The sequence below is a fragment of the Orycteropus afer genome, unplaced genomic scaffold (genome assembly GCF_000298275.1).
Source record: "Orycteropus afer afer isolate SDZICR_OR568_19922 unplaced genomic scaffold, OryAfe1.0 scaffold00152, whole genome shotgun sequence".
NCBI classification, from domain to species: Eukaryota; Metazoa; Chordata; class Mammalia; order Tubulidentata; family Orycteropodidae; genus Orycteropus; species Orycteropus afer.
The window spans coordinates 1,274,067-1,291,407 of record NW_006921739.1 but is presented as its reverse complement, the minus strand read 5'-3'; the positions used below and the strand labels follow the sequence as shown (position 1 = coordinate 1,291,407).

Below are 17,341 nucleotides of genomic sequence, written 5' to 3'. Positions count from 1 at the left end.
AAAAAAAAAAAAAAGGGACCAGGTTTGCTGGTCTGATAGAGCCTGATGGAACCATTGAGACTATGGCCCCTAGTTGCCCTTCAGGTCTAGAATTGAACCCAGTCCTGTGGCTTCCAGCCAAACAAAAGACAGGTACGTGCTGTGAACATTTACATTAGGTAGATACACTCCTTGGAGAGCATAATCATAGGACAATAGAAGGGCTGTGTGTGCATAGGATGACAGCTCAGGGGCAGGAGTGCATGGAGGAAAGGACACAGGGAAGAGGTAATTATGGGGAGGAAGTGGGAGGGGAGCTTTTGCATTGTAGTAATTGTAGTCAATGTCATGAGACAAAGTGTATGTATGTGAGCTGCTGTATGGAAAGTGATTTTGCTCTGTAAACTTTCACCCAAATCACAATTAAAAAAAAAAAAACCTGCTAATTCACAGAATTTGCAGTTATTTGTTTTTGGAGCTCTGGGGTGATAACAGTAGAATGTTTTATAGGAGAGTTGTAAAGGGATATTCCGATATAGGTAGTTATCAGCAAGTAAAGTTTTGTGGTTATATGACATTTTAACTACAAAACTATTCTATTTTCATTATTACCAAAAAACTTTGAAATTACCCAGTAAGAGTAAAATGAACATAAATGAATTGAGGCTTTTCCTTTAAATATTAAGTTCGATTTTTTTTACATATGTAGAAAAAACATAGAATAAATTAAGTAGAATGATGCCCCTGTGACAAAATTCGTAGACTAGCTTTAAAAAGTCTTTATTTATTTTTGCAGTGTCCCCTCCCATTCTCTCCCTTCCCTGGTAACCAACAAAGAAAGTTTCCTTCCATATATGTAAAAAGTCTTTATTATTTTTCTTATAGACGATGTGGGAAATAGAAAATTTTAGAAAAACTTTAAAAATGAACCACAATTCCACCATTATTAACTATTTACTAATTAACTAATTACTATTTACAACAAACTATTTTGGGGTGTTTTTCCTTATCTTTATACCTTTTAAAAATAGTGCATTCGATATACTGATGCATATACATACACACAAATATATATATACCTAGGTAGTTTGCATAGTGGCTAAGGCACTTGACTACTAACCGGAAGGCTGGCAGTTCAAACCCACCAGCCACTCCTCGGAAGGAAGATGGGGCAATATACTTCCATAGTGATACTGCCTCGGAAACCCAAGGAAGGGTCGCTGTGAGTCGGGTATGACTTGACGGCACATAACAACAACACGTAGTTTGCAATTTAAATAATGACATGATTTTTCTCATATTACAACAGCTCCGTGGTAATGATGATTTTCAATGGTGGCATAATATTGCATCCCATGGATGAAAGTTATCTTTTTCACAATTATCCTATATGAACTTAATATGCTCTCGTCATTTACATCTTCCAAAAGCAAAAGTAGAATCCATGGGGTAGGAGGTAGGGAGCTGCTTAGTGGAAGCTCTGATGAACCAGACTTTGTTCTCTGATACGTCAGCTTTGTAAGACAAAACTACTTCTCAGTCTCAGGACAGTTTTGCTAAAACATGTTTAAGAGTATAACATTTTGACTTTAATGGGAGAAAATTGAATTTGAAGCAAAAATTTACTGAGGTTTAAGTGCATTATAGAATTATAAATGCAACCAAATTTAAGAACCATAACGAGAATTTAAAACCCATTCAAAAGAAAATTAGGAAAATTTTAACTTAGTATTATTTTTTATTGTACCTTAATTCCAAGGTCTTTCTGACATATTATTTTGATATTGCTAATGAATTACTGAACAAACTATATATTCTAAATGTTAAATATGTAAATATGTTTCTCCTAACTATCTAAACCAAAAAACCCTAACTCACTGCCCTGGAGTCGGTCTTGACTCACAGCGACCTCTTCTTGGGTTTCCAAGGCTGTATCTCTGTGGAAGTAGATTGCCCCCCCCCCCAGTCTTCCTTCTGAGGAGTGGCTGGTGGGTTTGAACCACCAGCCTTCTAGTTAGCTGTGAAATCCCTTAGGCAGTACACCACCAGAGCTTAATTATCTAGAGCATATAAACAAAAGAAAAAAAAAAGGAAAAAAAAACAACTCCCTGCCACTGAATTGATTATGACTCATAGTGACCTCCATTGGGTTTCCAAGGTGATAAATCTTTATGGAAAGTAGATTGAGCCATCTTCCTTCCATGGAGCAGCTAATGGATTTAAACCACCAACCTTCTGGTTAGCAGTCATATGCCTTAGGCACTATACCACCAGAGTGCCTTTCTAGGGCATATAACAAAGTAAAATTACATAATAATTTTTAATTAGTGAAAGGGTGCATAATGATATCATTAAAATTTCTTATGTGCTTCTTGTATTTAATTTCTATATATTTCAATATGTTGAAAGCCACATTTTCTTTTTTGGTGTTTAAATTGAGTCTCACTAGATTTGTGTCTTTTATTCTATTTCTGTATGCTGCTGGTGGAATTAGAAGTAAAGCTATCTCAAGAGTAGTTTGACAATATGTCTCAGAAACCTTTTTAAAAGTTCCCATCTTATGCCCTATCAATGTCAAATCTATGATTTTTTTCCCCCAAGGAAATAATACAGGTATGTCATGATTAATGCACAAAAATGTAGCCTTGTGCAATGTCATGAAACAAAATGTGTATGAACTACTGTATGGAAAATGAAATTTGCTCTGTAAACTATCACCCAAATCACAATCAGAGGAAAAAGAAAAAAAAAGAATGTAGCCTTGTTTATAATAGCAAAATACTGGAAACAACCTTAACATTTAGAGATGAGTCAAATTAAATGTCATTTATTCATATAATGGAGTACTATGAAGCATTAAATTACCATATGTATCTATATTTTTAATTTGGGGAAATTATATGATATACTACAGTTAGATTGGCCTGCTATATGGAGTTATTTGATACTGACAGTTAAAAATTAGTGAATGTGTACCAAAGAGAGTCATTTTTGTTTTGCCATTATTAAAATTGAGTCCTCCTTCCTTGTAATTGAAAGACACTAGAATCATTTGTCCCTTGATACTGTTCCCAGTTTGCTTATTTTAAGCATACTGGAAAAAAAAAAAGAAGAAGAAAAGTAAGTACCTAATTCATTTAAAGGGAGTTCTGGTGGCATAGTGCCTAAGACATTTGACTGCTAACCAGAAGGCTGGTGGTTCAAACCCACCAGCCACTCCTTGGAAGGAAGATACGAAACGCACTGCCATCAAGTCGTACCTGACTAATAGTGATCCCTCCTTGGGTTTCCGAGGTGATACCACTATGGAAGTAGATTGCCTAACCTTCCTTCCAAGGAGTGGCTGGTGGGTTTGAACCACCAGGCTTCTGGTTATCAGTTAAATGCCTTAGGCACTATGAAAACCCAAGAAGGAGTCACTATGAGTCAAATCACTTGACGGCAGTGAGTTGTTTTTTTTTTTTTAATTCATTTAAAAGTAGTATTACACTAGTAAAATACAAATTAAAAAGAAGTCTGAGAAAATTTCTATTGTTTACCACTTAAAACATTGATTGTTTTACTTGATTGATTGTTCTACTTGATTCTAGATGCAGTATTGGATCGGACAATTTGCAAGAACCTTAAATGCTGAGAATTTCTATTAGGCTTACAATGTTAGAGGCACTTCATTCCCACCAAAGAACTGTTCAACACTTGGGCTTCTTGGATTTCCAGTTTTCCAACAAATAAGTTGTAGCTAGTTCCTTGTGAGTGAGCCCACAGTCAGTCTCCCCAGAAGATTTACATTTAAGTCTCCTTTGAGAGGGTCCTTTGAGAGGGTTCTTCAGGGCTGTGGCTAGACCACTGTGAGTCAAGACACCTGACCCTCCCCACCAAGCATAGACTGATGGGCATCCTTAGAGCCCTTGCCCAGCTACTCTTGGGCCAGAATCATCCCTCACTCTGGGAGTCTGAGAGATCTTTTTCTGAGATTTGTTACTTCTCTGTCTGGCTGATATCCCAGTTTGTAGTCTACTTTGCTGTATGTCCCAATAGCTCGCTCCTCACTTGACAGTTATTTTCTAACGTCCAATTTGGTTGGAGGTCTGCCCAAATTCCAGATCTCAGTCTTGTTAATGAAGGCCTGTCCAACTCATCTCCACAGTGACTGAGTGTCACTGTGATAAGCAGATGGACTTTTTAAAGGATATGAGCAACACTGACATTATACCACCTGCTGGGTTGGAAAGAGCCCAGGTTGAGAAACTGACTTGAAGTGATTAAGTTGGAAAATCCAGTAAACATTCACATTGGTAATTTGGGTTAGGAGAGTATTAAGAGAAAGTGAACCAAATAGTAAAGAAGAGATATTGAGAACAAATCTCTAGCCCTGCACCATATGGTTAATGAGTGAGTGTTTCAATTATAACTTGAAACCAAAAGAAGGTAAAAGGAAGACTAGGAATGGTTATCAGAAGTACTGGAAAATTGAGCTCTTGGGGAAGTCATTTGCTCATCATGTGAAAAGTAATTCACCCCACTCCGTTATCTTGGCAAGGATGTACCTGGTGTTGCCAACCTGCCCTTGATTTGTGCACATAATTCATAAATAAGAAATGAACTAGAAACCACCAGGAGAGAGCATATTAATGTGCTGTATTGTAGTTACCAATGCAGAGCTCAGCATCTCTGACCTAATATTGTCCCTAAGATCATTCATTCATCCAGCCAGCTAGCCAGCTGCTCACCAAATACCTGTCATGAGATAGGCAGGGCAGCAGTGGGGGTTATAATGGGTTATCATATAGATGTAGCTCCTCCCTCATAAAGCTTGCAGCATAGCCTGGGAAACAGACTGAAATTACCAATGCAAGATAAATGCTATGATAGAAGTCAGGAGCTAGCATCTTGGAGCAAGGAATATTTATGCTGAGACCTGAAGGATTCATAGGAGTTGGCCAGAAGGAAAGGGCTTAGTGGTGGCAAATGGTTTAGTGACTGATTTTACAATAGTGATCTTTGTTTCTTCTTTACATTTCTTTCTAGGATGTCCAGTTCTTCTCCACAATGAATGAATGTCACTATGATAAGCGGATGGACTATTTTTATAATAGGACAAACACTGACACTGCCGATGAATGGACGGGGACGAAGCTTGTGATTGTTTTGTGTTTTGGAACATTTTTCTGCTTGTTTATTTTTTTCTCTAATTCTCTGGTCATTGCAGCAGTGATCAAAAACAGAAAGTTTCATTTTCCCTTCTACTACCTGTTGGCTAACTTAGCTGCTGCAGATTTCTTTGCTGGAATTGCTTATGTATTTCTGATGTTTAACACTGGCCCTGTTTCAAAAACTTTGACTGTCAACCGCTGGTTTCTCCGCCAGGGGCTCCTGGACGCGAGTTTAACCGCCTCCCTGACCAATTTGCTGGTTATTGCTGTAGAGAGGCACATGTCAATCATGAGGATGCGGATCCACAGCAACCTGACCAAAAAGAGGGTGACGCTGCTCATTTTGCTCATCTGGGCCATTGCCATCTTCATGGGGGCAGTCCCCACGTTGGGCTGGAATTGCCTTTGTGACATCGCTACCTGCTCTTCCCTGGCCCCCATTTATAGCAGGAGTTACCTCATTTTCTGGACCGTGTCCAACCTCATGGCATTCTTCATCATGGTTGTGGTGTACCTGCGGATCTACATGTACGTCAAGAGGAAAACTAATGTCTTGTCTCCACATACAAGTGGGTCCATCAGCCGCCGGAGGACACCCATGAAGCTAATGAAGACAGTAATGACTGTTTTAGGTAAGAGGACCTAAGTTAGCCTTTGTTCCCACTCATTCAGCTAATATTTATTGCATGTCTACTACGTGCAAGGCTCTTTTTAGCACTATGAATGTAGCAGTGAATAAATAAAGAAAAAATCTCCACCTGCCTGGAACTTATATTCTAGTGGGAGAAGACAAGACAGCAAGCAACATAAGTTAAATTTATATAATAAAATGTTGTTGCTTCTTACAAAAAAAAATAAAACAGAGAGGGGAGACAAGGAGTGCTATGCAAGTGAAGACTGCATTTTTAACAAGGTGTATGAAGGACAGCTTTACCTAGAAGATGACTTTTGGGCAGAGATGTGAAGAAGGCAGTGAGGGATTCATTGTTTCAAGCAGAAGGTAAAGTAAGCAACGAAGCCCTGAGGTGTGCATATGTTTAGTGTGTTTGAAGCAAGGAGGCCATTGTGGCTGGAGTGGAGAAGGTGAGGTGGGAGTAGGAGGTGAGATCAGGGAGCTGATGGGGAAGAGTTCAAGGTATACAGGGCCATGTAGTTATCATAAAGACTTTGGCTTTTCTGAGTAAGATAAGAGGGGAGAAATGGTGGCTTGGACCAGAGGGCAGTTTGGAGGTGGTAAAGCGTGGTCAGATTCTGGATATATTTTAGAGGTAGACTTGACAGAATTTACTGCCTGGTAAGGTATGGGAGAAGGTGAAGGAGGAGGGTAAGGTAGGGGGATGCCATTAACTGAGATGGGGGAAGATTGCAGAATAGCTGGTTTTGGGGAGAAGATGAGGAGTTTGGTTTTGGGCAAGTTTAGAATCATATTATACATTGAAGTGAACATATTGAGTAGGCAGTTGGCTGCAAGAGTCAGGCATTCAGGACTGAGGTTTGGGCTGCGGTACACATTTGGAAGTCAGGGAAAGAAGAAATGGTATTATGATGAGCTCACTATGGGAGTGAATTTGGATGGAGAAGAGAAGAACTATTGATGGATAAAATAGGTTGGGGAGATGAGGAGCTCTAGAAGGAGTACCCAGAAAATCCAAGTGACTATTGTGGCCTAGAAGCCAAGAGAAGAAAGCACGCAAAGAAAAGGGAGTATAAGCAGCATTAGTACTGCTGCAAAGTGAAGTAAGATGAGGTCTTACTGGATTTAGCAAAGTGGATATAGCTGAGAGCCTGAGTGGAGTGAAATTAAGAAAGGGAAGAGAAGATTTGGGACAGTGAGTGTGGACATTCTGTGAGGGGTTTTGCTTTGCCCTGTGAAGAAGACACTTCTGGTATGGTAAAACTTTCTGTTTATTTTCTCTATGTTAAGTGGCTGATGGCTTTCAACTGCAGGCCTGGGTTACAGGTAGAATTTGCAGTGTGTGGGCAAACAAGGATTTTGTAGTTTCATAGACCTTGTTTTCTAAGTAGGCAGGCCATTTTCACCAAGTGTGGTGGCTGCAGCAATGGGAACTATTACCGAGAGAGGTCAAGGAGTAAATTCCTGCCGTGTTCTAAAAGTATTTTAAAGGAATTCTTGGAAACAGTTTCTATTAGAGGATACAGGATATATGTGACATCATATGGGAGCCTCTAGGTCCTGAAGCTGCTAGAAGATGTGTGGGTCATCAGACACACAGTACCATTGTGAAGATAATTTCAAACTCTGGATTTCTTTTAGTTAACAAATATTTATGTTGTTTCTAATACCAAACATTAGCCTGTTTTACAAATAGTAATAAATTATCATAGCAACCCTAAGACATAGGTACTGCTACTGTTGTCACTTAACAGATTGAAGAAACTGAGCAGAGAGTTGAAGCATCTTAACCAAGGTCACCTAACTGTTAACAGTGGAACCAAGACTTACCATGCAGTCTGCCTCCAGGGTCTACATGTTTAATCACCATAACTCTTGCTGCTAGTTTTAATTGGTTTGGACTTTTTACTGGTCTCCTCTTTGTCCTGTTAGCTTTGACCACTTCATTTTTCTTTTAGCCTCTTTATAAGAATACAGACAAGAACAAGAAAGAGAAGGTTAACATTAATCAGAGTTGGCACTCTTTAGCTAGAGAAGATATTTATTTGAAAAAAGAGTGAGGTTTGGTATTAACTGGTAGTACCTATGGTCTATGTTGCTTTCCCTTGCTTGTTTGGCAACATGTCTTGAGAAATCATCTGCCTACTTAAGACAAAACTTTATTTTTACAGAGTATTATATATGGCATGTTGTTGTTGTTATGTGCCGTCAAGTCAGACCTGACTCATAGTGACCCCTCCTTGGGTTTCCGAGGCAGTATCACTACAGAAGTAGATTGCCTAACCTTCCTTCCAAGGAGTGGCTGGAGGATTTGAACCACCAGCCTTCTGGTTAGCAGTCATGACATGAAATAGGAAAGACTGTAGTATTCCCATGCAGGGAGGACAAGACTGTGAGGTAGTCAGGATCCCTAGCTCCAATTTCATATATAACTTGGACAGTTATGGAAGGATATAAAGTAAAGAAGCTATCTGCTGGAGAAGAAAAAAAACAAAAAAACAGAACAAACAATGAAATTGCCAAGTAGGATAAGAGAAGTAGTGGAATTGAGATGAAACAACATTGGGGAATTGGTTAACAGCAGGAAGACAGTTTGGTCTCAAGAAACTAGGGAAGTTTCTCAGTGGTGAGACAGAAGGATCTGGTGGATGACGGGAAGTTCAGAGATAGAGGAAATGAAACTAAAGAGCTAGGTAACATGAAGTTTGTAGATTTCTAGGTCTTAATTTCTTTGGATAACAGAAGATGTGAGTTTTAGCACCAAGTCTGTCATTTTCTACAAGGGTGAGCTGAAGGAAATTAACATACCTTTTCTTGGTTAAATTTCTTCATCTGAGGGGGTATAGGCAATCTTTAAGGTCTTTTCAAGTAGATAATCCCTGGGTCATGAACAGGATCTATTCCTAAGTGTGTCTTTAAGTCAAATTTGTATGTAAGTTGGAACAGGTGCATACAGTTCTTATTTAGCCTTTTAGTACAAGAAAGAGCCCTGGTAGCACAGTGGTTAAGTGCTCAGCTACTAACCAAAAGGTTGGTCATCAAGTCCCCAGCTGCTCTCTGGGAGAAAGATGTGGCAGTCTGCTTCTGGAAATATTTATAGCTTTGGACACCCTATGGGGCAGTTCTACTCTGTCCTACAGGGTTGTTATGAGTAGGAAGCAACTTGATGATAACGGGTTAGTGTAAGAGAAGACTAGAAGTCTTTTCTATGATTTAAAAGCTGCATGTGCAGCAAGTGAAGGTGATGGTGATGAAGAAATTGTTGTGAGTACAGGTTGATTCAGTCATTTCAGAGTGAGGGCAAATTTATATAACATTAAAGGGCAAGCATGATCTGGAGCCTGGATGTTCTGAATGTTTGTAACCTGGGGATTTAAGGTAATAAAATATATAACATTAGGAGTCCCTGCATGGTGCAAATGGTTAAGTATGCAACTACTAACAGAAAGGTTGACAGCTCAAACTCACTCAGAGGTGCCTTGGAAGAAAGGCCTGGTGATCTGTTTCCAAAAGGTCACAGCCTTGAAAACCCCATGGAATGCATTCTACTCTGCACATATGGGGTTGCCATGAGTTGACACCAACTCATGGCAGCTGATTATTTAGATATATAACAGTAAAAAACCAAAGGTGGGAATGAAAAGACGAAGAAGAGAGCAATTTTGTGTGTATGTGTGTCTGTGTACTTGGGCAACAGCTGACATGGAGTTCCATGGACTGGCTATGTGTCAGGGCACAGAGTCTCATTTTTAAGAGCATCTACCACAATATATTCCTAGAGTTTCTATATCTAATGCATGTAATAATCCAGTTTGTAAGTCAACTGCTTAATGATACTGTTTTAGAAAAATTAACAGTACTGGCGTTTACTATCGTTATAGGTACTGGTTCTGAGTATGTGGAGATGCACAGCTTGTTACTATAACTACTCCTCACTTATCAACTATCTCATTAACCAACATTTTGCATATAAAACAATAGTGAAAAATCTATCTGAACATCTGGCAGTAATGAATTCCAAGGTATGAGGTGAGAGGAACACTGGCTGTGATGGTTAAGGTTATGTGTTAACTTTGCTGGGCCATGATTTTCAGTGGGTTAGCAGTATGTAATGGTGAAATTTGGCAGTTATGTAATAATGATGTAGACATCCTTCATTTTGTGACTTGATGTGGTCATCCTCCATTTTTGTCCAATACTGATTTTCACATAACAACAATCTTTGGAACCTAATCAGGTTGTGAGAAGTAGGTGTAATTTCCTTAATGAGTAAATGATTTAAATAGCTTCATGATAAAATACTGAGTTTTTCTATTCACTTCTTGATAGAAATGGAAGGTTTATATAAGGTTAAATAAAGTTTCTCATAACACATCTTAAATATTAGGAAAAAAATCTATGTAAAATCTAAACAACAGCTAAGAGGCAAATGTTTGCATGAATTCAGTGAGCATAATCTCAGAGAAGGAAGAAGGGATGGGAAGAGGGTATAGAGTTTGCAGAAGGCTTCTTGGAGGGCTTAGGGTTTGATCTGGAAGTATTGGTGGGATTTGTATGGGCAAGAGGGAAAGGAAGAGAATTCCAAGTAGGAAGAACAGCATACTCTAAACTATAGTAGTAGAAACAGCAAGAGCTTGTGCACCACCCTGGGCACAGGTGAACATTGTAGTGCAGTGAGAAATAGCTTAACTGTTAGCCAGAAAAATTTAGTTGACTATCTCCTCTGGAAAGAGCTAGGTAGACTAGATCACTTTTCTGTTCATTTCCAGCTTTAAAACTTTGAAAATTGAGCTGACTGGGGATTAGACACTTTCATTGTTGCGGGTGGTAATGCTAGTGGTAAGAATTTTCAACCTGCTCATCATTGGAAAGGCGTCTAGGCATTGAGTTCCCATTTCATCAGCCCCAAGGTAGAATGAAAGGTGCTTTGGTAGCAGTGACTAAGGTATCTAACTGCTAACCAGAGGTTGGTAGTTCAAACCCACTGGCCACTCCATGGAAGCAAGACCGGGCAATCTACTTCCGTAAAGATTTACCGCCTCAGAAACCCAACTGGGTCGCCATGAGTCGGAATTGACTTGCTGGCAGTGGGTTTTCTTTTTATTTCTTATTTATTTATTTTTTTTAAGGCAGAGTGCTTCCTCATTTCTGGATTATGGTGTATGATGTGGCCCTGTGCATGAATGAAGTTGCTTATTGAACGTTCTTATCTAAAAGTCAGTAGGGACATATGATCATGCCTTCCAAAGAACATCCAAGCCCTACCTAAGAGACAGGTGCTGTATTGAAATCCTATTTCTCAACAAGCTTAATTAGCTATAGCAACTAAACACACAAAAAGCCCCATGTGGAAATCCCTTCCTCATTGTCAAATAATATACCATGTGAACTGTTTACATAGTGATTTGTTGTTTCCCAAGAAATGTGCTGAACTTACTTCTATTTTACAATATCTTGAAATGCAAAAGAAAGACTAAAGAAATTTGTGATTCATACTTCTAAAATTTTCATGAACCCTCTTTCTTAAGATGCTGTTTTTTTAAACTTTAGGTTACAGCTCACTAGTGAGTAGTGAAATCAGTTAGGGGATTGTAACTAACGCTGTCTTAAAAATGACATAAAATGAATAGAAACTGTCAGCATTACATGTTGTAGGTACCAGTATTTCATAACTTTTTCTCTCTGTGTATACTGGACTGTGTTATAAAATGTATTTCTTACAGTGGATTATGGTTAAGAACATTTCTTTTTTTGGCCAGTAATGATTGAACTCTTAAAATATAAAGTGTTATAGTTGTTAAAGGTCATTGAAACAAGGAGTTGGATGTTTTTCTTCTCACTTCTTCTTCCCATCTCCTTACTTCTAAAACCACAAAACCCACTGCTGTTGAGTCAGATCCAACTCATAGTGACTCCTCTTTGGGTTTCCAAGGTGGTATCTCTATGGAAGTAGTTTGGCCTACCTTTCTTCTGAGGAGTGGCTGATGGGTTTGAACTTCTAGCCTTCTGGTTAGCAGTCAAATGCCTTAGGCAGTATGCCACCAGAGCTCCCTCTGCACTTAGATCAATGCTAAATCCTCCTGCCTTCCGTTTGGGAAGAGAGGAAGGAGGCAGAGTGGTGGTAAGAGAAGAAACAATACATGGAGTTCACATGCTAGAAGAAAATGGGTGAAAATTAAGTGCCATGAAGGGCCTTGCTAAAATACTGCTAATAATTTTACCTGTAATTTCTGCAGCATGATGCTTTTTTCAGTGTTTTAATGTATTGTTTTCATTTGGTCTCAGGGAAATCCTGCAAGGTAAGTAGGGTAGATATTATACTATTTTCCTACCTCTCCCCTCTACGCATCCCTTACTCAAGCTGTAATCAATTATTTATAAATCCCTGTTTCATATCTCTGAACCTTTACACATGCTATAAATGAATACCTTTACCCTTGCTTTGCCCGGGAAACAAATATATGACCCAACTCAAGGGTCATGAATACCTTTACTCTTGTTCTGCCTGAGAACCTCATTTATTTTGTAAGACCCAACTCAATGGTCTACCTTCTTTGAATCTTTCTTTGACCTCTCTCAGTACATTTGATTACTGCCTCCTTCAGGCCACCTCTCTACCTTTTCCACCCCTTAGTCAATGCACTTAATTGTCTACATACTTCTATTTACATACCTTTGTTTTGAATTGAAGTGTGCACTTTTTGAAGTTAGGGATTTACCATATTTATCTATCTTTAAATCCCTGATATGCAGCATACTGTTTGGCATACATGTGCTGAGATTATAATATACTTAATAAATGAGGAAATTGAGGTTTTGGGAAGTTTAATGGCTTTTCAAAGTTATCTTCAAACTGGAACTAAAATGAGAACCCAGATTTTCTCATTTCTAGCCTGGCCTTTGGTCAGGTGTGGACCATGATATACAAGTGAGGTCCCTAGAGGCAGGGTAGTGGATGAGTATCGTATTTTGTAGATCGATATCCCTTTTGTAATCTGGGGAAACTGAGGTTCAGGAGGTTAAGTGATAGAGCTATCATGTAATGGAGAAAAGAAATTAATATTTCTTAAGTGTCTACAATGAGGAAGTCAGCATGTTACATGCTTTTAGGATGTAGTGTCGTACCTAAGGCCAACTTGACTGCTGACCAGAAGGCTGGCGGTTCAAACCCACCAGCCACTCCTAAGTAGGAAGGTTGGCAATCTACTTCCATAGTGGTACTGCCTCAGAAACCCAAGGAGGGGTCGCTATAAGTCAGGTCCAACTCGACGGCACATAACCACAAAAGCCCTCGTAACAGTTCCACACAGATCTTTTGTATAAACAAAGTAACTGAAGCCTTGCCCATAGACCCATAACTGATAAAAGTAGTAATAGTTAATATTCATTGAATGTTATGTATGTTTCTGAATGTTTTACCCTTTCATTTAATCTTCATGATAACCCTATAGAGGAGGTCCTATTATACTTACCAGTTTACAGATAAGGAAAGTGAAGCCTAGAGAGTTTCTAGTATCTTGCCCAAGACTAGTTTGAGAGTCAAGATATGAACCAAAGCAGACTGGCTCCAGGACCTTACTCTTCATAGTCAGTTACCAGCCTTTTATAAATGATGGGACAAAAATGACCTTGACTCAAGTAATGAAGTAATGAACTTGTATTTCCCATGCTTGCTGCTTCAGTTTATTATAAAGTCACTTGATCTCTCAACATATAGCTTGCTTTTGATGTGTTCTAAAGCTCTTGTGTCATGGTGGTGATGCTTATGACGTCTCCTGGGGAATGATGGTTCTGCACTCTTCTAACTTTACTCTTTTTTGAGTAGATGGTGAGAGCAGGAGATGTGGAGTCAGAGAACAAGATTCAAATTCTGGCATTACCATTTCCAAGTTGCATGACCTTGAGCAAGTTACCTAACCTTTCTGTGACATAGTCTATTACAGATGGGGGTAATACTAGTAGCATGGCAAGGTGGTGAAGATACGGTGAGATAATGTACAGAAAGCACTTAGTGTAGCCTTGGCACATGTTGTTGTTGTTATGTGCCATTGAGTTGGCCCCGACTCATAGCGACCCCTCCTTGGGTTTCTGAGGCGGTATCTCTGTGGAAGTAGATTGCCCAACCTTCCATCCGAGGAGTGGAGGGTGGGTTTGAACCACCAGCCTTCTGGTTAGCAGTCAAATGCCTTAGGCACTATGCTACCAGAGCCCCTCTGGCACATAGTAAGTGCTAAGTAAATGTCAGCTACTCTTTTTAGGCCTTAGTTTGTCTCTGAAGAGTCTTGCTTTATATGCTAGCAGAGTATACTGTTCATCTCTTTGTTTTAGTAATGCCGCCAGATACTGTGGAGATGGGAGACTAGAGACCTGTTGTTGGCACCAGCATGATGGCAGGTTTTATAATGTGGACAAGCAGCCAGAAGGAAGCTGACCAGGTGTGCTTTTCAGAGGCTGCCTGGCAGTCAGCAAGTGGCACTAGCTCTTAGTTACTGGAAACACAGACAATCCAATCACATAGTCACCACAGAACTAAAATGTCTGCCTTTGCATTGCTAGTCCCTATAAACCAGCCTCCACTCCATGAAATTCTATTAATGATTCCTGTCTGTGACAGATGTTCTTTGCATTAATAATTCATTTCACTTCTGCAATATTTATGAATAAAACATTGTAAGTGTGACTGACCCTGACCACCAAGCATTAGCTTAGTAAGAGTCATGGCACCAATGTCTGGTATGTAGAGCCATAAGCCCATTCTTAAAAGAAACTGCCCCCATCTTGGTAATGAATCTTAGTCAGATAACTCACAAGTATCTAGTCAAGTACTATTATCTCCTTCACTTGTACTGAGACACTTGCCTGTGTTTGAAAAGAATCAGGACCAAAACCCAGGCCTTTTGATGTTGTTCATGGGCTTTGTTGTCGTTGTTGTTTGCCGTGGAGTTGGCCCCGACTCATAGCGACCCCTCCTTGGGTTTCCGAGGCAGTATCACTACGGAAGTAGGATTGCCCAATCTTCCTTCCGAGGAGTGGCTGGTGGGTTTGAACCGCCAGCCTTCTGGTTAGCAGTCAAGTGCTTTAGGCACTATGCTACCAGACCTCCTATCAATGACTTTATCCTTGCTTCTGTACTTTGACCAGGAGGCTGTGGTTCGAACGGAACAAGGGGACACTACATGGTTTAAAATCAAGAAGGGAGTGTGTCAGGGTTATATCCTTTCCCCATACTTATTCAATCTGTGTACTGATCAAATAATCCGAGAAGCTAGACTATATGAAGAAAAACGTGGCATCAGGATTGGAGGAAGAATCATTAACAACCTGAGATACGCTGATGATACAACTTTGCTTGCTGAAAGTGAGGATGACTTGAGGCACTTACTGATGAAGACTGAGGAACACAGTCTGCAGTATGGATTACATCTCAATATAAAGAAGACAAAAATCCTCACAACTGGACCAATAAGCAGCATCACAAAAATGGAGAAAAGAATGAGGTTGTGAAAGAATTCACGTTGCTTGGTTCTACAATCGAGGCCAATGGTAGCAGCAGTCAGGACATTAGATGACGTATAGCAATGGGAAGGTCGGCTGCAAAAGAACTCTTTCAATTGCTGAGGAGCAAGGGTGTCTCCTTGAGGACTAAGGTGTGCCTGACACAAGTCATGATATTTCCAATCGCCTTATATGGATATGAGAGCTGGACAATGAATAAGGAAGACTGAAGAAGAGTTGATGCTTTTGAGTTGTGGTGCTGGCAAAGAATGCTGAAGGTACCATGAACTGCCAAAAGAACTAACAGATCTGTCCTGGAAAGTACAGCCAAGATGCTCCTTGGAAGCGAGGATGGCCAGACTTCATCTCACCTGCTTTGGTCATGTTGTCAGAAGGGACCATTCCCTGGAGAAGGATATCACGCTTGGTAAGGTGGAGGGTCAATGAAAGAGGGGGAGGCCTTTAACGAGATGGATTGATACGGTGGCTGTGATGATGGGCTCAAGTATAGCAGGGATTGTGGGGCTGGTGCAGGATCAGGCAGTGTTTCGTTCTGCTGTGCATGGGGTCGCTGTGAGTCGGAAATGACTTGACGGCACCTAACAAAAACATCCTTGCTCCGTTAAAAAGAAAAAAAGTTACACACATATAAAACCCAATACACACACCCAAACACACAGAAAGCAGGAGGCAAAGGAAGCTAACTAAAGTCCCTGAGAATTCTGAAACACTTATTTTCAGTTTTGGTGACCTGTGGTGCAGAAGCCAGCTTTCAGTGTTTGCTGCCTTGCATGTCTCAGTAACCAAATATCTCAGGGGGGAAAAAAAAGAAAGAAAAATTAAAGCTTTGCCTTAAGAAATGCTGAATGAAATGAACAGCTTGTTGGCACGCAGGATCTATCTTGTTGCTGTGCAGAGTCTACCAGACAGAGAGTGACTGATTGTTCTCTGAGTCAAGCCATCCAGGCACTGATACTAAATACATGGAGTTCAGGCTGTTGCTACTTTTGTCTTGAAACAATTTATCAAAGAAGTACCTTTGTTGCAGATTCTTTTTCCTATGTGTTCTGTGATGTTGTAACAAGAGCTTTATGGGAGGGAGGCATTTGCTTCCAGGGCAAATTGTTTACCAGCAAGTGCAAAATATAATTGCCTTTCACTTTCTTTCCCTCCCCCCAATACTGTTTGACCCACCTGTCCCATTCTGAGGGGGAACGTGGTGACTGAGAAAACCTCAAGAGTTGATGTTAGGACAAAGTTTAAAATGCCACTTTATTCCATCTTTTCTGATTGCTACTACTTTTTGGCACCTGTTCTATCGTAACATTTTTAGGAGTCTGTCCTCTGTCCACCTCTGCTATGTGTAGATATTTGTCCTCTCAGATCTGGTTCTCAGTTCTTTTTTTCTGTTCAGCTGTTTCAGATGCTTCCCTTTGCAGTCAGTTCAGAAGTCATTTTTTAAATTCCATTGTCCTTGTTTCCCCTCTAATCACTGCTCTATCTGGCTTCTTCCATTTCCTCCACATCGTCTTCAATTCAGTTACACTAAATCTGCTCAGTTTCTCTTATTCCCCTTTTCACCCTACCTCCTTCAGGACTTTTTTCTGGTTTTCTTCTTTTTATTAGAAAACTGGAAACTACTTCACCTGGAAAAATTATTGGATATTTCCTGGTGTAGGGTACAGAAACACTTCTCAAATGTTAACCTCTTTGAGAACAAGCTTTAGGGAGAGGTTCTACAACTCAACTTGATCCAACCCTTCTGCTAACATCCAGCCTCCTAGAAGGTTCATAGTTCTAGAATTAAGCAATACTGTCTCGTAGGGCCTTGAATTCTGCCAAAGGAGAATGTGCTTATTACCTGATGCCTCGTGTTACACCACCAGGCTCATTCGATATCTGGAATTTTATCAAATCCATGTTAACATTGCTCATATTTAAAAAAATGCAACCAATAACTGCTACATCCAGTATGTAGCTAAGGCACACAGATTGGGTGGGAAAGGGTAAAGGGTGTTTGTTTGCTGGAATCCTGGCCCTGTCACAGGTGAAGGGATCAACATAGTAGCTGGGATAAAGG

General features: G+C 39.9%; 1 protein-coding gene across 1 annotated transcript in view; it reads left to right on the top strand.

Moving 5' to 3' along the window:
- Positions 1 to 5,028: 5,028 nt before the first annotated feature.
- Positions 5,029 to 17,341, top strand: part of LPAR3 (lysophosphatidic acid receptor 3) — a 91,830-nt gene continuing 79,517 nt past the window's right edge. The window contains exon 1 of the mRNA XM_007946162.2: positions 5,029 to 5,764. Within this exon, the coding sequence (XP_007944353.1) occupies positions 5,029 to 5,764 (736 nt within the window). The remainder of the gene's footprint in view (positions 5,765 to 17,341) is intronic.